Source organism: Hypomesus nipponensis, chromosome 9, assembly GCF_054491055.1.
Source record: "Hypomesus nipponensis isolate SF chromosome 9, ASM5449105v1, whole genome shotgun sequence".
In the NCBI taxonomy this organism is placed as follows: domain Eukaryota; kingdom Metazoa; phylum Chordata; class Actinopteri; order Osmeriformes; family Osmeridae; genus Hypomesus; species Hypomesus nipponensis.
Genome location: NC_140369.1, coordinates 6,458,092 through 6,482,317, shown reverse-complemented (window position 1 = coordinate 6,482,317; position 24,226 = coordinate 6,458,092). Strand labels below are relative to the sequence as shown.

General features: G+C 46.4%; 1 protein-coding gene across 2 annotated transcripts in view; it reads left to right on the top strand.

Moving 5' to 3' along the window:
* The window catches only part of cadpsa (Ca2+-dependent activator protein for secretion a), a 77,261-nt gene that overhangs the window by 20,803 nt on the left and 32,232 nt on the right, over positions 1–24,226 (top strand). Inside the window, exons 4-14 of one of the 2 annotated variants that reach the window (XM_084705297.1) lie at positions 970–1,050; positions 1,369–1,602; positions 2,522–2,643; positions 7,025–7,136; positions 7,230–7,369; positions 9,409–9,475; positions 15,735–15,843; positions 16,245–16,457; positions 20,575–20,711; positions 22,175–22,362; positions 22,702–22,872. In XM_084705297.1, the coding sequence (XP_084561423.1) occupies positions 970–1,050; positions 1,369–1,602; positions 2,522–2,643; positions 7,025–7,136; positions 7,230–7,369; positions 9,409–9,475; positions 15,735–15,843; positions 16,245–16,457; positions 20,575–20,711; positions 22,175–22,362; positions 22,702–22,872 (1,574 nt within the window). The remainder of the gene's footprint in view (positions 1–969; positions 1,051–1,368; positions 1,603–2,521; positions 2,644–7,024; positions 7,137–7,229; positions 7,370–9,408; positions 9,476–15,734; positions 15,844–16,244; positions 16,458–20,574; positions 20,712–22,174; positions 22,363–22,701; positions 22,873–24,226) is intronic. The other variant, XM_084705296.1, reaches the window with a different exon arrangement.

The window sequence follows — 24,226 nt, the reverse complement described above, 5'->3', positions numbered from 1 at the left end:
AGATGGTGTGTGTGTGTTACGCACAGGTGAAGAATTGAACGGTGTGTGTGTGTGTGTAGCTGTGTGTGTGTGAATACGGTGTGTGTGTGTGTGTAGGTGACCAGCTTGTGTGCGTAAAGGGAGATCCTCCAGCATTGCTCTTGTACAGATGGCATCCTGCTGACTGGCCTTAACACACTCAGCACACCCGCAACAAAGAACACAATTCAGGCAATCCCCCAGGTTCAATACAGTCACGGGTATTCACCTACTCACATTCACTCTGCAAATGGATTTGTGACATCTCTGTGTTAAGGTCACGGCCCAAGGTATTTACAGGTTTTAGCAACATCAACTGGCACCCTTCTGTTTGTGTGCCATGACTTGTCTACTGTGTGTGGCTCTCTGTCGTCCAGTTCTGCTTGTTTGTACTCTGGATGTGCTTCCATTCTGGATGTGCTTCTATTCTGGATGTGCTTCTTAATGGTCTGTGTAATGGAGTGGTTTATCAGAATGGTTACTCTTACAGCTGGGAAGAATGATCGTCATGCAGGTTTTTCCTGATCTGATCAACATAAACAATTGTTTTAATCACCGCACGCACACACAAATATATTGTATATCCAGTGTTTTTACAATAAGCAATGGAGGAGTCAAGCATAGACTCTAAACATCTGATTCATAGTACAGAGCAATCACCTGGCAGTGTTTAGTTATTGACGTTTCCCAAGGAAAGCCACGGTGATAGGCTCAAATGGATGTTCTATTGACCAGAGCTCCTCGCCTGACCACAGTGAAGTCCACAGAGTCATCTTAAACAGAAGCCTTAGTGAGGCTTTGTGTCTATACGTGTTCTGTGATCGTCATGTCATAGCTGGTTGTGGCATAGCCTAGGTATGCGGTTCCGTGGTGACTGTACTTGGAATTCTGACAGACCCTACAGTACGTTGCCTAGGAGACGAACTAAGATGTTGCCTGTGTGTTTTACAGCTCGACAACCCGGATGAGCAAGCGGCCCAGATCCGGAGGGAACTGGACGGCCGTCTGCAGATGGCTGACCAGATAGCCAGGGTAAGCATCCACGGACAGATGATTTGATCCAACCTGTATTGTGTATAAGATCGAGCGACGCTATGACAACTGCATGGTGTGTGTGTGTGTGTGTGTGTGTGTGTGAGTGTGTGTGTAAGTGTGTGCACTACACCCAAGAGTTCAGGGCACATCTTAACATAAGCACAACAGGCTCAATAATGCATATCATGTCAGGGAATATAAAACTGCTCAGAGGCGTGTGTGTGCGCACGCGTGTATGTGTGTGTTGGCACAGTATACCTCTTTGTATACTTGACATTGTGGTCTCACATAGTGTTGTCTGTATGTGTATAACAGGGTGGCAAGTTTCCCAAGTTTGTGTCCAGGGAGATGGAAGCCATGTACATCGAGGAGATGCGCTCCTCAGTCAACCTTCTCATGGCCAACCTGGAGAGCATGCCCGTGTCCAAGGGGGGGGACTTCAAACTGCAGAAGCTCAAGCGGGGCCACAACACGTCCATCATAGACATGGGCCAGGAGGACGAGAACACGCTGTCCAAGTCTGACGTGGTGCTCTCCTTCACCCTGGAGGTACATTTACACACAGTCATTCACAGGCTCTTATCCAGAGCGACTTACAGTAAGCAGCTGGAGCATACAAGGTGTGTGTGTCTGTGTGGTGGTGGGGGGACTATGTCCGAGGCTAGGTCGGGGCCAGGGTGGGGTTGTGGTCCTGGCTCTGTCATTTACATTTAGTCATTTATCAGACGCTCTTATCCAGAGTGACTTACAGTAAGTACAGGGACATTCCCCCCGAGGCAAGTAGGGTGAAGTGCCTTGCCCAAGGACACAACGTCATTCGGCACGGCCGAGAATCGAACCGGTAACCTTCTGATTAATAGCCCGATTCCCTAACCACTCAGCCATCTGACTCCCTACACACCAGGCAGCCCCTTACTGTAAGGGCCGTACAGTCACAGTCGAGCACAGAGAGGATGGACTCTGGAGATAGGCCTACAGAGACGCGTCTGATGTCATAGTAACCTTAAACCTTCTGGATTAAACCAACACAGATGGTCTGATTTCTGGTGTTTTATATATGTCAGTACCATAGGGTATTACATTTATTATGACAGATATTATGTGTTAATGCAAATATTTGGGATTAAAGAATTTTAAGTTATACGGAGCCGAATGGGAGACTGGAAGTGATGTATTCCAGTAACATTTTGTCTGCCTCTGTGCGGCTTCCATGTTGACTGTCAACAAGGCAACTTCTGACCATCTCTCCCCTCTCTCTCCCATATCTACTGTATGTTATCCTCTCTCTTCCATATCTACTGTATCTTACCCTCTCTCTCCCATATCTACTTTATGTTACCCTCTCTCGCTCATATCTACTGTATGTTACCCTCTCTCTCTCATATCTACTTTATGTTACCCTCTCTCTCCCATATCTACTGTATGTTACCCTCTCTCTTCCGTCCTCTCTCCCTCACTCCCTCTCCAGGTGGTGATTGTAGAGGTGCAGGGCCTCAAGTCTCTGGCTCCTAACAGGATTGTCTACTGCACCATGGAGGTGGAGGGGGGGCAGAAACTCCAGACAGACCAGGCTGAGGCCTCCAAGCCCACGTAAATAGAACACACACACACACCCTAACCCCCCCCCCCCACACACACACACACACACACACACATCCCACACACATGCACATCAAGGGAAAACCTATGTTCATTGTGACGTAACCTATAGTCTAGCCCATTGAAAGAACAACAGGCTTGGCATTCTTGTATTTTATGTAACCGGCCAAGCGGGTTAAAAGCTGTAAAACACTCAGGCTCATGAACCAGTCGGCCGGTGATTACATCAGCCACTGGAGAAGGAAGCACACGTGAGCTACTGAGGTGATGAAGCCTGCTGTCACTTCCTCTTTACACCACGCCCCCTGTCCCTCTCGTGGACTTCCTCTGATCTAAGAGGGCCAAGCTCCTGCAACTGACTGGCTAATTCCTGCGGAGCACGTTCTCCTGGCTGGATCAAGGGGGATACTGTACAGGGTGGATGAACAGTGATGCAAGGTGGATGAAGGCTATGCAGGATGGATGACGGGTGATGCAGGTTGGATGATGTATGGATGAAGGTGGATACTGGGTTAAACACAGTGGATGAAGAGTCCTACAGGATGGATGAAGGGTGGATAAAGCATGTCCCTTAATGTGTGTTTTTTCCTTCACCTCCTTGCGTCGGAGTACGTAGTCGAACCAGTACATAGTACACTTTGTAGAAGAGTCCATGACTGCACAGCAGTATCAGCAGTACTGTAACTGAATGGTTGTCAGTGAGTTGCAGTTGTAGACACACTGCCTCACACATTGCAGTGCCAATGTGTTCCTCATCCTTCCTGTGTGTCCTCGTGTTTGTGAATTATATCTTGCTCTCTGTGTGTTTGCACAGACAGGATATTTTTGGCCCTGTACCCAGACCTAGCAAAGCCTCAGGTGGGAGTTGGGGATTGGGATCAGCTGTAAAATGGATGTGTAGCTTAGGCCCACATGTTCCTGAACCAGGAGAGGAAGGAATTTCATACAGAGTCAACATGGGCCGTACAGGGCTCTAAAAGCCACAGTCTGACTTCTGGACGTAGCATCGTCTCAATCAAACATTCTAGCATTTTCAACCAGCTTTCCATATTTTATACACCTCTTATGTCCCATATCTTTCTTGCACTTCTCCCCTTCTCTACATTTACATTCATTCATTTAGCAGACACTTTTATCCAAAGCGACTTCCAAGAGAGAGCTTTACAAAAGTGCATAGGTCACTGATCATAACAACGAGATAGCGCCAAACATTGCGGGCAGCCAAAGCATGAAGCATACATTGTGAAAAAACAAATAAGTGCCAAAAGGCAAGAACCACAAGAGCATGTAGTTAAACAAGTTACAATTAAACAACATGAACCTCAAAACGTGCATGAGTGTACCTGTAGAAAAGCAATCAACAGTCAAATATTTCACAGCGAGTACAATCATTTAAATCCGTCTCTGTCTCTCCTCTCCCCTCCTCCTCTCATGTCCTCACGCCCTCCCTTCCTTTCTTCTTGTGCTAGTCTGTCGTTGTCAGAGGCTTGACAGTACCACAGTGGTGTTTCTCTGGGGGAGTCGACAGGTCAAGGAGTAGGGAGAGAGAGGACAGTGTGTTTGTGTTTGTGTGTGGTGTGTGAGATGAGTCGCACTTGTGATCCAAAAGCTTTTAGTTTGACGACGCCCTATCTTATACACATATACTACACACATACATGTGTCTGTGTGTGTGCGCGTGCATGCATTTATGGATTTATGCTGCCATGCGTCTACACGTTTGACCAGGCTGAGCTGTTTGAGCGGTGTAATTCCCAGTGGAATGCCCCAGGCCTGTGCCTGTGGCTATCAAGGCGTACACACACTTACACACACTGCTTACACTCACAGACACAAACACTGCTTACACACACCTACACACACACACACACAACTTACACACATGCATACTCACACACATACACACACTCATGCACATGTTTGCACACAGACACAGAGAGCACGAGCTTGCTAAGTTTCATGCGGTCAGGCAGGAGGAGTGTGATTGGCTGGGTGTGTCTGAGAAATCTGAATGTAAACTCATTATTCAGGCATGGACTGGATTTAATACTGGATGTAATAAAACATATGATCTTGATTATGATATTATCATGTCATTTTGGTATGAGATACTCTGTTGATTAATTACAGTATTATTACCGTATCTGACATCGGTCTTTAATTTGATCATTTTTCTTCTGAACCCCAGATGAGAATGATTCCATGATTTCAATACCCAGACACTTATTTACACATATTTACATTTTCTATGAATCGCGTGTGAGCATGTTATCTTCCAGTAATGATGGTCTTCTCTTGTTCCGTCTCCTGTCCGTATCTGGTGTCCTTGAGCAGCTCATTGCACACGCTATAGAAGCTGCACTGCTGCCACCTTAGAGGAATATGTAACCCAGTCAAGAGGAGGAAATGAAGGAAAATTAATATTTGTAACATTTCTTGCATATTTATGTAAATTGTGTTTGCAAAATTCCTCACTGTTTGGAGACGATTAAAAAATATGTTGCCACGCCATGATTAAATCATGTGATACTGTGTACCGTTTATCATCTTAGTTAATTCCCTGTCTTGGCCGCGTCAGCACAGTCGAACAGGCTGATGTTGCAGACACACACACTCAGGTCAGGATACGCTGGATTGAGAAACGCGGTTCCTCGTGTCAGAAGGTTTTCTTTGTTGCTTACTGTACTGACTCAACTGGCATTTCACAGAAATTGGCTCTGTTTCCCAGAAACTTTTTTTTCCCTCAATGACTCTCAACAGGTTTTCATGGCGCTATTGTCTGGTATGTTTGGAATGAATGTGTGGATGGTGCATTCACAGCTGATGAGTCAACTCATCAGTTAATGTGTGTGTGAGTTTAATGTAGCGTCTCCGTGCCCTTTACCCTCTCAACTGAGTCATGTACGGTTCATCCAGACAGTGTCAGGAACACATGGTCTTCATGACAAACACCCGACAGGTACCATGATTCAGACCAGATCAGATCAACACATGGACACACGCCCTCTGCTCCCTGTAGCCAATGGGCAGCCGGGATGTGGGTCATGCTGACTCGGCAGATGCTAACCACCAGGCCAGAGGGCCGGAGGTTTGATGGTGGATGCATTGTGACTTTTGCGGTGGCCGGACATTAGCGCGAGGCTAAATGGAAGGCTTTATCTGCAGCGTACCACGCCAGGAGAGGGCGAGGTGCAGTGTGAACTGTAGACGTCTCGTGGCTGTGATTCAGCGGACGTAGAGATGGAGAGAGGTGGGCGTCCTCTCTAATGAGACTTATATGAGGCGTGTGCTGACTGCAAAGCCTTAGCCAAAACCATCCATGGCTTTACCCACTTGGCGCGCACACACACACACACACACACACAAATGCATACAAACACGTCATTGTACAGAGTTGTCCTGGAGCTGTTACAGTGAAAGAACAACGACATAAGGATCTTATAACGAGCCTGTCTAATCACTCCTCTAAGTGTGGAACACATTTGATCTTCACATGAACCAGAGTGTGTCTACATGTTAGTGTAGTTGATAAGTACAGCCCAGGTAACTATCCACAGATGGGAATCCTGTTGGAAGTGGCAAACACCTGAGAAGTGAGATCCCAGATCTCAAGGCTTTCAGAAGCCACTCGGAAAAGAGCTAGACAGAACTAATCAGGGAGAGGAAACCCCCAAACACACACACACACAAACACACACACACACACACACACACACAGTGTACTGTAAATCGCAGATTTCCACGGCCTCCCAGGGGCATAAACCATGATGAAATGATCACATAGCTGTTGAACCTCTCAAACTGTCAGGCTGCCCTGCAGAGTGACAGCTCACGACACCTGAGTTTGTAACACTTCTCATCACACACACACACACACATACACACACACTCACACACACACACACACACTCACACGCACACACACACACACACACACACTCACACACTTTTTTTGTACCACCTCAATCCATTTTTGGCTCTACAGGATGCCAGTGCGTTAAATTGTTTGTTACTGTGTGTTTGTTTTGGAGTCTGTTCTCATTGAGCTTAGTGAGGTGCTACCTATTGATTTTGCAGTGTAGCAACACTCTAATGGTTGAGGCAGTATGAATGCTGTGTGATGTTTTCTTCTGTCTGTCCCAGGGTAGAGGTTCAGGTGCTGGTCGTTGATTGTCTGGGGTATTTTTTGATTTATTGAGCTGGCTGTGGGCTCTGCATATCACAGGCATATCCAAGAGAGCAACTAGTAACCGACAAACTGCTCTCTCAAATCAATCCTGGCAGGGGAGTAGAGACAAAATGTACATTTCTTATATACAATTATTGTAATCAACTAACACATTTAACATGTGTGTGTGTGTGTGTGTTTCAGCTGGGGCACCCAGGGAGATTTCACCACCACGCACCCTCTGCCTGCGGTGAAGGTGAAGCTGTTCACGGAGAGTACTGGAGTGTTGGCCCTGGAGGACAAGGAGCTTGGACGCGTGAGGATTTCGCCACCATCCCACACACTCATTCATCCACAAGGCTCTCTGGTGTACGAGCGATGTTCACACAGTGTCTGTCTGTGCTCTCAGGTGGTCCTACACCCAACACCCAACAGCCCCAAACAGTCAGAGCTGCATAAGATGACCGTGTCCAAAGGCTGTCCGGACAGTGACCTCAGAATCAAACTGGCTATCCGCATGGACAAGCCTCAGAACATGAAGCACTGTGGGTGAGTTAAGCTGGCCCCAGCCACGGCCTCTGGCCCCAGGCATGGCCTCTCCTAGTTTACAGGCCCAGAGAGATTTCACTTGCACGGCTCCTCAACGTCGCCCCCTTAAACATGAGGATTTGCTGCCCTCTTGTGGTGATGAACTGTTATTGAATTACTTGAACTCAAATAAGCCATGAAAGGCCTGATTCTGCAGTTTGTGAGGAAATAGATTATTCCAGTGCGTGGGGTAGCATCATTTTGATTCAGAAAACCATTGTTTTATCCTCAAATTGGCGCGAAGCTAAACATAAATGTTTTGCTAATATTTGATTTGAATGACTTCTCTGAGGAAGCCGTCTTTTTGATGTGCTCCACATTTAAAAGCTACATGAATGGCTGCCATGTGATAAAGAAGTAATGACTGTGAAATCTCCTCAGTTATTAATGATGTTGGCTGTGTGAAGCGGCCATTTTCAGCTCCTCTCTGAACACACTGCTGGTTGACATCATCAACATTTTGGATATAAGATTTTTTGGGGATGTACCAGTGCCAGTTAGTGGATATGACTTCAAACAACCAGGCAGATCTTGGAACACATCATCATTTAGGCTGCCTGGCTGATGAAGGAATAGATGTGACAGAAGCAAGGCACAAGGACACGTCTCGCCTCACATTCCCCCTTCTGCCCTGCATGTGCGTGTGTGCAAATGAACGAGCGCCCAAGCGTGCGTGCGTGCGAGTGAGCTTGTTTGTGTGTCTGCTCCAAGGGCTTTGCCTTGTATCTTGGGTCTGATGAACTTTTCCTCCCTCCCTCCCTCCCTCCCTCCCTCCCTCCCTCCCTCCCTCCCTCCCTCCCTCCCTCCCTCCCTCCCTCCCTCCCTCCCTCCCTCCCTCCCTCCCTCCCTCCCTCCCTCCCTCCCTCCCTCCCTCCCTCCCTCCCTCCCTCCCACTCCTCCATATGCTCCGTGTGTGGGTCCTGAGGGTGCCTCAGACCCCCCAGTGGGGTGGCCTTACAGATGCCTGTGTTTGTGCCGTATGCTGCCTGTACAACTCTCTGCCTGGCAGGCATGCGGGTGCTTGGCAGCCCCCTTGCCCTCTGCTCCTTGGGCACTAGATTATTCAGTGCGACAGGCGCTGGTGCCCCTTAAACACACAACGGGAAGGGCAGGCAGAGGGAGGCCTGGCAGGGTGCCCCAGCCAGGCCACCGGAGGCAGAGGCAGGAGAGGGCAGAGGCAGGAGAGGGCAGAGGCAGGAGAGGGCAGAGGCAGGAGAGGGCAGAGGCAGGAGAGGGCAGAGGCAGGAGAGGGCAGAGGCTGGGGTCTTCACCCTCAGATGTTCTTTTCCAAAGCCCCTGTCCTCTGTGCAGTAAACAACACCCCCAGGACACTGGCTCAGTCCTGCGACTGGAGGTGGACAGAACAGCTCTGAACCCAGTGTAATATCTATTCAAATGAAACCGAGATGCTCTACTCATCCAGAGTCATTCTATCTCCAAAGTCAAGACTAGTAATCTGAAGGTTGCCAGAGGGATGCCAAATGACGTGTCTTTGGGCAAGGCACTTCACCCTACTTGCCTCGGGGGGAATGTCCCTGTACTTACTGTAAGTCGCTCTGGATAAGAGCGTCTGCTAAATGTAAATGTAAACTCCTTTTTTAAAGCGGGTTTACCTTTAAAACCAAACTTGTTACAATGTATCAATTTAGAATCAAGAAGCATCAGCTTGTTTGGAACCTATACCCCCAAACACTCGCAGGTATCATGTTAAAGTCCTGCAGTAAGTTGATGGTTCATTCTGATGTCATTGTAAAATGTGTTTTCAGTTGTTGAACATTGTAGAAATGTTACGTTTTCACCACAAGAGGTCAGCAGCTCCCTTTATTTTTCTCTTGCTTTAAGGACGCCTCAATCCCTCCTGCATAAGTCACTGCAATTGTTTGTTTAATGTGTGCTTGTTTCATACAAATGATTTCTTTTAGTATGAATGGCCAGATGTATTTGTTAAGAAGGAGACTATATTCCACCTGTGAACAACAAACTCGTCTCGCTCCACACAGGTACTTGTGGGCAATAGGGAAAAACGTGTGGAAGAGATGGAAGAAGAGGTTTTTTGTGTTAGTTCAGGTAAGCACAAAGACCATCTATTCTGAGATTCATGCCCGTGTGTTGGTGTGAGCTCCTAGCAGTGTGAGTGGGCCCTCCCGGGTGACACGGCAGTGTTGTGTCAAGAGAACACAAGACATCTCTTCCTCTAGCTGTCACAGAAATGATGAAGAACCAAACCAGCTCATGTCAGGAGCTTTGTGGCAGCCATTTTCTGGAGCTCCTCTTTTGGAGCCGCCTGCTGCCTGTTGTGTGTTTGGAGAGGAGGAGATGTCTCTGAGCTAGGAGTTGACAGGGGATTGACAAACCCGAGTGAACGCTGGCTGGCCTAACACTCGCAGCTAAAAGTGCCTTCCGAGCGAAGCCTCACTTACGCTTCCAGCTACACATACAGCAAGTGACAAATACCGGTCAATAGACAGCCGCTGCCACTGTGGGGTTTGTTTGTGTGTGTGTGTGTGTGTGAGAGAGAGACAGAGAGAGAGAGACAGAGAGAGAGAGAGAGAGAGAGAGAGAGAGAGAGAGAGAGAGAGAGAGAGAGAGAGAGAGAGAGAGAGAGAGAGAGACAGAGAGAGAGACAGAGAGAGAGAGAGAGAGAGAGAGAGAGAGAGAGAGAGAGAGAGACAGAGAGAGAGAGAGAGAGAGAGAGAGAGAGAGAGAGAGAGAGAGAGAGAGAGAGAGAGAGAGAGAGAGAGTCTTTATTTGTCTTGGGGAGAGAAAAAGGAATGTTCTTCATGACAAAGAGAGGAATGTAAATGTTTGTTTTTACTGTGTGCACTGTATGCCAAACATTTGTTTAATGATTACATGTGTATGAATGTGTTTAATTTCTTTGTTTTCTTTTTTAATTTGCCTCTTCTGTTTTGGTTTTGTTAAGTCCCGTGTAAGTATTCATCAAAATGCTAATTAGTGGGTTTACATTACGGTGAACCATACTAAATACAAATTTTCTCTGATCTCTGATCAGGTTATAGCAGAGTTCAATATATAGGGATACAAGTGCTAGTGAGGGTAGGAATAATAGTTACTGTATGCCTCTGAAAAATACTAACAAACAACAGTATGATTGACATTTGTTTGTGGTGTTGGAAACCGCTCGAAGAAAATAGTGGATTAACAAAAAAAGAGTTAGAACAGGTACAGAACAGAACGAGAACGTAACTTTCCTCCTCATGACTCATTCTTTAACATGGATTTCATATTCATCTTTTTCAGTGACTCTGAGTTGCCCAACCCTTGTCATCTTTTGGAAACTACGTTCATGTGTGGAACCTCCCTAAATGCCCCACTAAGTTACCCCAAACACACACACCCGGGCACACACACAAAAACTGGTTTTGTATTTGATTGACAGTCACCATGATACTCATAAATAGCACAGCTTATACTTGGGGGTGTTTGTTTCAGTCGAGGGAGATTAGTTTCCTGTTGAATAATTCATGAGTTCCTAATTACAGTGTGTGAGTAGATCATTTACAGTGGCAGGGTGACGGACGCTGGCTGCAGCCGCTAAATATGCCAGCGACACGCCAGCAACATGTAAACATTTGTCTGCAGGTGTAGTACAACATTTAGAGATACATGTTAACATGTCGCTTGCATGTAAACATGTTAGACGTGTCAATGCCAACACGTCACACACCAGGAAACCGAATTGAACATCTTAAAGACTGTTTCTTTATTTACCCTCTCATCATGTGTTTTTCCCCATTCTTTCCTTCTCGGTCAAACTGTGTGAGCATGTCTTTTCTAAAGCTAAGGCCCCAGGTGTAGCCTACTGTGTCCAACCACAAGAGGCCTAAAATGCCTCTCATCAAATGGAGAAACTGTGTTTTGACTGGAAGTACACTCCAGTCCTCTGTACCCTCCTTTCCCCGCTAACTCACTGAGACAGAGTGTGTGTGTGTGTGTGTGTGGTGCAGCTAGCAGAGCACCCAGACAAGTTCCGTCTGCACGGAGCAAATTGGAGCCATAAAGCACATGTTTATGATGCAAAGTGAAGTCTAATTATTCAGTTGTCTGGAGGCTGACCCCCTCTTCCGGTACGCCACTCCATTTCCCCTCCCTCCCTCCCTCCCTCCCTCCCTCCCTCCCTCCCTCCCTCCCTCCCTCCCTCCCTCCCTCCCTCCCTCCCTCCCTCCCTCCCTCCCTCCCTCCCTCCCTCCCTCCCTCCCTCCCTCCCTCCCTCCCTCCCTCCCTCCATCCCTCCCTCCCTCGTTCTCTCCTTGGCCTCCTCTACCCCCCCCCCCCCCGCCCCCGCCTCAGACACACACACTTTACGCTTAGTCTCTCGCTTTTTCCTCTGCTAACATTTAGCCGTCCATCTTTCTCCTTCTCTCCATTTCCTCTCTCCATCAGCTGTAACTTGGCTGTGGAGCGATGTCTCCAGCAGTAGGAAATGGTAGTGATCAGGATGACCAGAGGTACGGGGTGCGGAAAGTGGTTGTTGGAGATAACAAGCTGCCACTTCTACAATGACATGCCAGGGAAAAAGCTGCCAAGCAGACCATAAGCACTTTCTATCCATCCTTTCCCTCCCTTTCCCCTGCTGGATCCCCTCCTGCAGCACAACACAACCCAATTTGATAGACCTCCAACTACATTACACCGGGTTTTTTAAAAGATCAAAAGAATGTAGAATGATCAGGTGAAGAAAGTAATTAACAGTTATTTAATTATTACAGCTCCCCTGCCTTCCCCTGCCTCTCTGCCTCCACCTGTCTCTCTGCTTCCCTGCCTTCCCCTGCCTCTCTGCCTCCCCTTGCCTCTCTGCCTCCCCTTGCCTCTCTGCTTCCCTGCCTTCCCCTGCCTCTCTGCCTCCCCTTGCCTCTCTGCCTCCCCTTGCCTCTCTGCTTCCCTGCCTTCCCCTGCCTCTCTGCCTCCCCTTGCCTCTCTGTTTCCCTGCCTTCCCCTGCCTCTCTGCCTCCACCTGCCTCTCTGCTTCCCTGCCTTCCCCTGCCTCTCTGCCTCCCCTTGCCTCTCTGCCTCCCCTTGCCTCTCTGCTTCCCTGCCTTCCCCTACCTCTCTGCCTCCCCTTGCCTCTCTGCTTCCCTGCCTTCCCCTGCCTTTCTGCCTCCACCTGCCTTTCTGCTTCCCTGCCTTCCCCTGCCTCCCTGCCTCCCCTTGCCTCTCTGCTTCCCTGCCTTCTCCTCAGCCTTCCCATGTCCCCCTACCTTCCCCCTGTATTCCGCCTACCTCCCTGCCTTCCCTCTGCCTCCAGACCTTTCACTTACCTTCCCCTGCCTCGCTGCCTCCCTACCTCCCCCCTGCCTCCCTGCCTGCATGTCGATTCTGTCACCACTGTCTCAGACTTTTATCACCAAGCCTTTGACGAGACTTGGTGATGGAGACTTCAGCAGGCAGAGTGAGAGGAGAAAATAAGAGGGGGGGGGGCAGTCATGAACGCGGGGAGTGGTCTGGGTTGGGGGGGGTGGTTGGTTGGAGTCTGATGTGCCCCTGTGAGGTCCCGGAGGCGAGAAGGGGGAGGGGGTGGTGGGCACCGGGGAGCTGGGCCGCGGCCCCTGCAGCCCTCCCTGGGCCACCCCGGGCCTCATCAGAGCCGTGGCAGGGAATCTCGCTTGTCACACACACAGGAGGTAGGGCTGCAGCCGGAGTGAGAGCTGCCATTTGCAGCAGAGGTGACAATAGCCCGGGATTGGCCGAGCTCCAATGCTTGTGTTTGTGCGCTGGCGTGGCTTGACTGGCACCTAGCAGTCATGCTCCCATGACATGACAGGGTGTCACTCCCGCTCGCCTCGTCTGCCGGAACATGAGTGACAGAGGGGGAGTCAGATGGCTGAGCGGTGAGGGAGTCGGGCTAGTAATCAGAAGGTTGCCGGATCGATTCCCCGCCGTGCCAAATGACGTTGTGTCCTTGGGCAAGGCACTTCACCCTATATGCGGGGGAATGTCCCTGTACTTACTGTAAGTCACTCTGGATAAGGGCGTCTGCTAAATGACTAAATGTAAATGACAGAGCCAGGACCACAACCCCACCCTGGCCCTGACCTAGCCTCGGACATAGTCCCCCCACAGACACACACACCTTCTATGCTCCAGCTACTCTGAATTAAACTCTGATTATTTTTCTCTTTAACTAAAGAGTATAACATTTTGGGGGGTAAATTGTGACGTGTACTTGCAGTCGCTGAAGCTGGGGAAATTATTATTTGTATTTTTTCTATATCACCTCTTAACCAATTGTTTAAACTAATATCAAACGTCCACATATTTGGAGAAAGACAATATTTTAATGGGTGGTACACTACATTGAAAGGAACTGTTGCAACCATACCAACACGATCAGTCAGCCAACAAGCTTTTCAGATGTTGATAATGTCAGGCTTCATATTTAAGGACCAAAGTTGCAGTAACCTGCAACATGTGTGACATCCTTTAGACTATTACATTTTGCTGAATGATTGAAGGGCTGGACAACAAACGTTCTAATTAAATAATCACGTATCAACATGGAAATGAATGACAGATTGACTAAGTGATGGTGATGTTTTCTGATTGGCTTTTTACTTTAGACAACTATTATCTCAGTATGCCTGCGCCTTGTCCATTCATTGTATATAGGCTTGCGGGACGAGCTATCCCTTATTTCTCAGCGGGAAAATGGGTTGAAATGAGGGAGAAATACAAGGTGTAAGGTGCGAAATGGCTGAAATGCATGCATTCTCACAGTCATTAGGTATCAGTAGCAACGCTTGTCTGAAGACTTGATGGTCATGTGACCGGCTATCCGCGCTATGATTAGGGAAAACCGCCTCGCTTTTCAGGTGTTATCCACTCCAATCGTTCGGATGTTGAATGACATTGATTGCTCTACAGGACTAATGATCATTATTTGATACTCATGGTTTATTGATTTAATAATCAGTCCCACCACAATACTAGCTCACCAGCTCCAAGTACAGGGAAATCAAAGCTGAAGCAGGGCTTCAAATTGTCAACATTTTGGTCACATATGTTCCCGAAATATGTTTCAGAATGATTTAAAACTCAAAGAACTGATACCTCTTACTGCTTTTAAATCTAAAATGAAAGAAATAGAGACTGGTTCCCAAAAATTTAAATGTTTTTAAAGTAACCAGGTATACGTAATTGACTCTCAACTTTTATTTATTATTATTTATTTTTGTACTTGTCTCATTCTGTGTTCTTCTGTCTGTAACTATGTGTTTTTATTTTGCTGCCTGTCTTGGCCAGGTCTCCCTTGAAAAATAGATGTTTAATCTCTATGGGACTCTCCTGGTTATATAGGCTTAAAGGTTAAATAAAATAAATAACCAGTACAATGGGCTAAAACACAATTTCTGCCACTGTCTTTTTGTAGTTTTAGCTAACTATCTACCTCCCAGAAGCTAATGAACTACTAAACTGATGTTCTGTAGGTAAATGTGCGTAGGTTTGTGACGATTTGTGACTGTGGCTAGCTAGTTAGCTGCTGTTAACTTCACTTTTCGTCACAACATTCAAGGGACTAGTTAGGATGGGAAAATAATAAATATATATGAGAGAATACAGATTGTGCCTTGTCAAAGGCAAGCTCATCCAATCGAGAGTCTTTGTATATTCTGTAAACACACTGTCACTCAGTCAGTGGCTGCTTAAATAGACGAACACAAACTCATTCCTTCCCTATTATTGCTGGTCATGAGCACACACTCGTTGTCTCCCCGAACTATGAACCACGCTCGTGAGCCCTCTGATTCACCCACTTCATTCATCTAATTATAATGTGATTATCCTTGTATATTCACACACACTCACACACATTACTGACAAGAGGTTCAAGAGTGGGCAACACAGCTGTCATACACCCACCCCCCTCCCTCTCCCACACCGCCGTCTCTCTGAAACACACACACACACTCAGATTGTTCCTCCATATGCCCCTTCTGACTAGCGTCTGGTCACTGTGTGTGTAGTGATTGGTCTATTAACCCTTGTGTGTGCATGAGGGCTCTGCTCCCCAGGGATGGACCCTTAAACAAGCCCCATTTTCTTGTAAGTGGTGCTATTACCAAGTATTTACATGGCAATCACACAGACATGCAGCCTACTTATACACCGGTCTTGGTTTAACATGGAAGTCTTACAGTTTTAAATTGGAAAACATTTAGCCGTTTGAGATCGAGCCAACTTCCATGTGAATGCGTTGGTTTAAGCACCACTTACTGTGTCATAGACCTGGGATCGGGCGGGCAGTGGCTACCGCTGCCACGAGCCCAACCTCACCCCTTCTGCCTGTCCTCCTTCCCCTGGGCTTCAGGTGAGCCAGTACACCTTTGCCATGTGCAGCTACAGAGAGAAGAAGGCAGAGCCCGTGGAGCTCCTGCAGCTGGACGGCTACACTGTGGACTACACCGACCCCCAGCCTGGTATTTATTGATCCTTTTTCATTGTTTCATTTTTGCAGCACAATTAAAAGTATAAAGGGGTCAGATGGCTGAGCGGTTAGGGAATCGTGCTATTAATCAGAAGGTTGCCCGTTCGATTTCTGGCCATGTAAAATGACGTTGTGTCCTTGGGCAAGGCACTTCACCTTACTTGATAAGATAAGAGCGTCTGCTCAATGACTAAATGTAAATGTAAGTTACATGTAGTTGCGCCAGAGTTGGCTAGCAGCTCTTTTACATCTGTTGTCCCTGGACGGTAAGGTAGATCCCGCAACAAACCCAGGTCACCTGACTGTATAACCTGTTCCTACTGGACTACATTCCAATCTGAGCAGTCGGTCCAGTAACAGGCTGTCAGGTCCTAACTACACTGAACCCACCAGGTCTGGATGGAGGGAGGACCTTCTTCAACGCCGTGAAGGAGGGAGACACTGTGATCTTCGCCAGCGACGACGAGCAGGACCGTATCCTGTGGGTGCAGGCCATGTACCGGGCCACAGGCCAGTCCCACAAACCCATCCCCCCCACCCAGGTCCAGAAGCTCAACTCCAGAGGTGGCGCCACCCCCCAGCTGGACGCGCCCATCTCCCAGTTCTGTAAGTGTGCTCCTCTGTCAGGAGTGTGTTACTGAAACTTTTTCCCACGTTTCAGCACAACTACAAAGAACGACATCATTCTGCTGGTTTCATCATCTGTCAAACAGCCAAACAGCTGTCTGTTTGTAGTTCTATAGGGCTTTAGGATTGCTCTTCCATTTGTGGTGGCCTATTCGTTTTATTTTTCACACTTTTCCAACATTTTTAGATATGTTTTTAGGCTGTGCTTATTGAAAGGACTGGGAACACAGGACTACTTCTCAGGACTTATGAGAATGCAGGCTCCTCTTGAGGTTCTTTCCAAACTGGGAAGCAGATCATCTCTCCTCACCACCTCCTTTTCTCACATCTTCTCTTTTACACACATCTACCGTCTCCCTCTTTCTTTTTAAAGTGTCCAACTCATTTCCTCTTTCACCTCTTCTTACCTCTACTTTCTCTCTCTCACTCTCCCCTATCTGTCCGTGTGTGTGTGTGTCATGTAACAACAGCAGGTCTGTGTGTGTGTGTGTGTGTGCTGTGTCGGCTCTCTGCTCTGTGTCTTCATGTCTCTCTGGTTTGTTCCTTCTTACTCCCGCTATCTTGTAGCTGGACTCAAGGGTAAGTGCTCACCTGTAGCGGGCACAGGTTCAGATAATCCAGTGATTATCTGACCAGACCAATGTGCTCCTCTGCCCTCTCTTCTCCTCCTTTTCTTTTCAAGTCTCTCTGAACTCTCAGAATAATCTAGATCTAGAAAACCCTTTAGTTCGACCTGTTTTAGGTTTGACATACTCCATGTCCATCCTTATGGAATCAGGATGCATGTGAATCTGATTTTCTTTTCGGTTGTTTTACATGCATATTTGCCTTCTCTTACTCTAACACCGCCATTGTATTGAAAATGAACCTCCCTCAAAGCAAAACAATTTGATAAAAAAAAAAATAACGGATTGAAAAATATTTCTTTATAATCTTTATGCTTAAAAAAAAGAAGAAAAACATGAATTAATGGAAATTATTGTTTTTGACACACAACTGGAGTGACAGTACCTCTCAGCAGCTGGTAATTACCATGTTAAAAGTGCCATGTTATGAATAATACAGTGTGCTCTCTGCACTATTATTTCGGGAAGCAATCAGTGAAATGTTACCAAATAACAACTCTCCAGTTCACACCAGCATCTGTGCACAGTCTAGTCTATAACACTACACAAAATAGTAGAAAAATATAATTAAAAGCTACATTAGGTGTCTTTGGATCTTAATATTATACGTGAGTGATCCAGCAATTACCCTTTTACAGAAATGTAAGCGTCAGGATTTGAACCAAGGTAAGTGAGGTTGTGGTCTTACACTGTAGTTGTAGTTAACACTGTTTCCAGGAATAAAAAAAAAAACTTTAATTGCACGAGTTACATCAACTCAAACATAATTAGTCCTGTCTGCTGTAAAACAACTTATAAAATAATATGAATAAAATACCCTTTTGCTTCTCACGTCACGAGAGCTGGCAAATATGTACTCTATCTGCTGAACTCTGAATGCTCACCATTAGGTAGCGATAACATGCCATCTCTTTACCCTGTCCATGAGCTCCTTCTGCCTGCTTGTGTAGAGACTGAACCATGGACCAATACTAGTCCCCAACACCATCCCCTCCACCACAGCACACTAATCTCCACTAGGGCAAGCTTCTCATTAGTGATAGTGATCATTAGTGAATAATAAACATTGTACAGGCTGTGATTTTGGTTATACCAATGATATATGAATATCCTTTGTTTTGATACCAGGTTTAAGTTATTAGCTTTTAATGGAAATGATCAATGTCAAATTATAAATATGTGAAGGGGTGAGATAAGCACCAGCACTGGGTTGTAGGGGGGTGGTCTCTCCTCTCTCTGTGTGAGAAAGACAAAGTGTGTGTGTGTGTGTGTGTGTGTGTGTGTGTGTGTGTGTCTTCTAGGGACTTGAGTTGGGTTACAGGGCATGGCGGTCAAACCCCCCCCCAAAAAAAAACACGAAACAAATCGTGTGCTAAGTAGCCCCAAATGATCTCCTTGCCTCCTGACTTCTCTCCCGGTTGCAGTGGATCTATAAATGAATAGCACGTGTCAATCATTGTCATGTCTGTCCTTCCCCAGCCCAGACGGGGTGACTAGTGTCACTGTGTGTTACTGTCCAGGCTCCTCTTGTCCACTCTGTCGGGCTCACGTCAAACAGACGTGACAGGCCACCAATCACATGAGAGGGGATCACAAAGTCACCTTTTAGATTTGGGGAGTTGGGGCGATCATAAGCATCATAGTAGGGCCCCTCTTTGTTCTCCTGGTGATTGACAGCTGGGGTGCCCCCTCTGTGCCTCACTCACCCAGGAATGAGACTGTTAGGCAATGCTTAAATAAATGATGGACTGATGATTATAGTGTTTGTTTCTCCTCCCTGACGTTCAGTACTGTTCAGTCATCGGCCAATTTTATGTAAAGCTAAGTTAATATTATTATATTATTATATAAGTTAATATATTATTTACACACAAATTATTGCTAAATATGCTATCAATATTATCACTGACATGACAACTTTTGGTAAAAGTAGTTAAAACCCTCAGTGTATTTTCACTGTGGTTAGGGGCCAGGGTGTGTGAGAGACACTTGGTTTGTATTGACATGTAAAGCATGATCACCAGCAGAGGCAGCTGTACGTCTCCCTGAGAATAGCAGCAAGCTGCAGGTCAGTGAAGCCCTGTGTCCTTAAGCCTGGGCTAAAAGCAGCGATTAGAATCAGAATAGCTGTGGATGGCCATGGTGAGGATTAACAAGCCTGCCAGTCTGGCCTGATGTACTCACTACTGCCTAACCACGCTAACTGGTAAAGAAAGTGAAAATGTGATGTCAAATGTATTCATCCCCCCCCTGCTCCTCCCTCCCCCCCCCCTCCTCCTCTTCTTGGTTCTTGGGTAAAAGAGGTACGTGGGTAGGGGGTCCCCTCATCCCAGCCACGTCCCGGGCTGAGGGACAGTTGCACTGGGGAGAGTTTAATTATGGGGTACCCCAGGGGGGCCTTGTCCTGAGTTGAGTAGTGAAGGAAGGAGGGAGGGAGGAAAGGAAGGAGGAGGAGGGGAACATGCGCTTGGCTTGTTGCTTTCCAGGTTCCACCAAAACTGCTAATTAGTGTATGGCAAGTCTAGACTTGAAGCATTGTTCACCTCATCCACAGTAAATACTAACCTTCAAAACATACTGCGCTGTATAACCTGATAAGTTAAGTTTACTTAAATTGTTTTATGAAATATATTGTCTGGAGCCATTTGAGTTGAAGAACTGGATCAACTGAGTAAACAAAGTCTACTTTTATATCATAAAAGTCGTTGACTCATTTCATCCAGCTCTTCAACTACAATGACTCCAGTTGATTCATTTCATGAAACCATTTGAGTAAACTAAATCTTTCAGGTTTTACAGTGTGCTCTCTTTCACCCTCTCTTCCATTGTTTACAGTAGTGTTCCCTGCCTGCACTGCCCACTCCACCCCTGTACTGCACCTGTAGTAATCCTACAAACAGGGGGCAGTCTCTGGAGATAACAGAAAGTCATGCATGGATACAGGAATGATTTTTTATGCACTGGTTATGCTGCACCTCACCTCTACCTGAACCCCAACTGACAGAACTGACTCCCCTTCTCCCCCGTGACCACCAAACCAGTAGTGACCACCTGCTAGTTGACTGTGAAATTCTCCACTGACCAGAAACCAACATTGTCCAAGGACCGTGTTCATCGTAACCAGCAAACAAGTTTTTCAGATTAAGCACCGGGAAAACACAAGTTAACTGTAAAGGGGTGGTAATTTCTGATAAACTTCAGGTTAACTTTTTGATTTTATTTAAATGTTATTATTAGCCACAAACAGTGGCTTTTTTTTTCAGTCTCAACCTGTTAACCTGGTTGCCGGTTTTGAATGAACATCTCCAGGCTGACACTCCCAGTGTCGTGCAGTTTGTCACAGTGTCGTGCAGTTTGTCACAGTGTCGTGCAGTTTGTCACAGTGTCCTAACGCTGTCCCCCTCTGGCTCATGTGTTTCTGTCTCCGTCCTCTGGGCTAATCTCATTCTGTGTGGGCCTGGCGGGCACAGACGCCGACCGGGCACAGAAGCATGGCATGGATGAGTTCATCTCCGCTAACCCCTGTAGCTTTGACCACGCCTCGCTGTTTGAGATGGTGCAGCGCCTCACCCTGGACCACAGGCTCAATGATTCCTACTCGTGCCTGGTGAGGCTAACATGCAAGCGACATGTCAGTGTTTCCAACAGAATGTGATTATATTTGTGGCGGTAGGCAGGGGCGTAGCCAGATGTAGAAAAAATGTGGGGCTCAGCCCAAACCTATGTCCTAGTATCGGTTAGATATGAGTGTGTGGAGGGGAACTTTAACAAGTAATGCGAGCATTTGTCGCGCGCGAGAAATTTCTTTGCTCTAATTTGAGCGCTAAATTGTTTTTGGACCTTCATGTAATTTAAACATTACGTTGGACTCACATTGTTATATTTGCCTAATGTATTTAACTATAAATATTATTATATTTAAATTTGATATTTAATTTGAATGTATCCGTTTTGGACACATTTGTGCAGAGAATTATTATACCAACCGTTCGTAAACTATGGATTGATTCTTCCGCCGATTTACGGAAAAACCCGTTCATCCTGCGCATTGATCCAGAGCATGCATGGAAAGGGGGTTATTATGGAAGCAAATCAGTGACATCATGTTTAGAATTTTCATGGCAATGAATACTTAATATTGAAATTTAAACACCAACAAATGTATTTGTTTTGAATTCATGTATTTATTTCAATGTAAAAAATAAATAAAAATGAAGATCCAAAAATACAAAGAGAACACATTTCAGGCTGCTCAAATTCGAATGTTGAAATTCAGATAAAATTGAGCCCAAAAAGTTCAGATTGCAACATCCAGGAAACCAAGTTATTGCTTCTTCAGACCCCAGGCTTTGATTGTATGACTGATCTGCATGTATGCATCAATGACTGCATACAGCTTCACCTGGATGAGAGGGGCTTAAGGAGAGAGATCTGCAGGTGGACCCTTCTCGGAGAAGTGAGATGGTTTGATTACATTTAGGCTCGATTGCCTTACCTATCCCGGATGTTGCAATCAGAATTTTTTGTGATAAACTTTTTCCACCTAAACTCTTTTGGGTTGAGATTTTGGGATCTGAATTTCAACATTCAAATTTCAGATTAAATTTAAATTTGGTAAACCTAAATTAAATATTTTGGTGAATTTTGGGATATATTTGGGATATATTTGAATTTGAGCAACCTAAATTTCTAAACCTTGAATTTTTGGATCATATTTTTTCTTCACATTGAAATAAATGTTAATCAGTAAAAAAAAAAATGGTAGTAATTAGCGGGCCGCCACAAATAAATCATTGTCTGGGAAACACTGTCTATGCTACTGTGCTATGAATATATGCTACCATGCTAATAGCACATGCTAACAATACATGCCACCATGCTAATAACACCTTCTACCATGCTAATAACACAAGCTAACAAGCTAATATATAACACAGGGTACTTTATGAACAATGTCTCCTTTTCTGTTAGGACATTTACAATCATGCAAATGCCTAATTGTCCTGAGTATTGAATTCCTCAGGTATAAATGTGACAATGCCTCCCTCCCCATCTGTGTCTGTCTGGCAGGGCTGGTTCAGTCCAGGCCAGGTGTTTGTCATGGATGAGTACTGTGCTCGTAATGGGGTGCGGGGGTGTCACAGACACCTGTGTTACCTAGGCGACCTCCTGGAGAGGGCAGAGAACGGGGCCATGATCGACCCCACCCTGCTGCACTACAGCTTTGCCTTCTGCGCCTCTCATGTCCATGGCAACAGGTACGGAGGGTGAGCATGCACGCACAGGCACACACATACACACACAGGCACACACACACACACACACTGATATGCACTGGACCTGTGGTACAGTATCACCACATCACTCCATCCCATTCTAATTTTTTTTGTTATCTGTGTTTTTGACATTTTTATTTTATAAATGTTTGAAGCTTTCTTGCTTTTTTCTTGTACCTCTATACTGGCCACTTAACTGGTTTCATCGTTATTTGTGATTTCTGTTTGCTGCCTATTTTAATCATCATTTTGTTTTCCTTCTTTATTCTTTAATCACTCACTATCACCCATGTCCATGACTTACCTGAATGATAATTGTAGTCAGAGAGTGTGTGCGTTGCTAAGCTGGCCTGTATCTAAGGCACAGCTTGGTCGAGCCCTTAACCCCCCCACACCAGAACCCCCCTCCCCTTCTAAGAAGGAACTCATCAAAATCATTGATTTTATGAAGAAAAAGGACATCAAGTCCCAGACTGCCTCTGGGCCCAAAAGGTAAGTAAGGGTCTGTGCCGCTTCTTCCCAGATAAATCCACCGTGAGTCCTTCCTAGCTGTTTGTATGTGTGTGTGTGCGCGTACATGCACACGTGTGCGCCCATGTTTGTGGTCACATCATCATGTTTGTCGTCACAAGTTTCAATATTTTCCTAATTTCATGTTGTGTATATGAATAGTCAACCTGTCACGGTCATAGCTGGGTGTCTAACAAACAATAGCACGGCCCTATCTGCATGGACAAGGGCCGCGAAGTTGAGGGCAGAGGTCACTGCCGGCTGTCTGTCAGCCTGCCCTGGCTTGACACCCTTCCATCCACCCATAAACCCTCCTGAGCTCCTCCACCTCCAGCCTCTGACAGACAGGGATGGACCTGGGGAGCACTGTCTGCTTGAGTCGTGTTATGATCAGCCTGAACAGAGAGACAGGAGTAGCTCCAAGACAGACACGAAAGAGAGGGGGGGGGGGGGCAGAGAGAGAGAATATGAGATAGAGAGAGAGAGAGAGTAAGAGAGAGAGAGAGAGAATAAGAGAGAGAGAGAATAAGAGAGAGAGAGATAAAAAGACTGTAGGAGAACAATGAACAGAGAGCAATGGAGGGCAGGCTGAAAATACTAAGGTTGTGAATAAATAAATAAAACAGAGTGATGGGTCAGAAATAGAGAGAGAGAGAGAGAGAGAGAGAGAGAGAATGGATAGAGGGAAAGGAAGAGGGGGGGGGCACAGCCCCAGCCAGGCAGGGGTCTCCATCCGGTGTGCCTGGAGGTCAGGGATGACAGGATGACAGGTCATCATCCATGATGGGAGAGTGTCTCTCCTGCCAGTCGTTGTCCATCCCAGAGTCAGACCCCCAGACCCTGGCCTGGCTCCCGTCTACGCTGCTGCCACCCTGCCACCCTTGGTCCCCCACCCCCCTCCAGCCTCCAGGAATCCAGCAGGAGGAAGGGAGAGCCAGCTTTGGCCCAGACCTCAGCCTAATAGACACATGGCCAGAGGACAGGAGATGAAGACTGGAGCCGAAGCCAGAACCCTTGGGGGAGACGGGCTAAATTGAGTTGGAGTTGATGTACTTCCATCTCCAGTTGCTCACATGATAATGTAGTCAGATTGCGTTTAACAAATGGTTTTAGGATCAAATCAAATGTTATTTGTATTGCAGTTACAACAAGAATCAAAACAAGTGTTTGTGTTATTTGTAGTATAGTAATAACAAGAACATCTTTGATTAGAATGGATCTCAAAAAATGGACTGGTCAAATTGAAGTGCGCTCACCTCAGTCTCAGACAGGAAAGGAAGCAGAGCTCCCCTTCCCAGCATGCCTCTTCTGCCTTCTGACGTTTGTCTGTGACAGC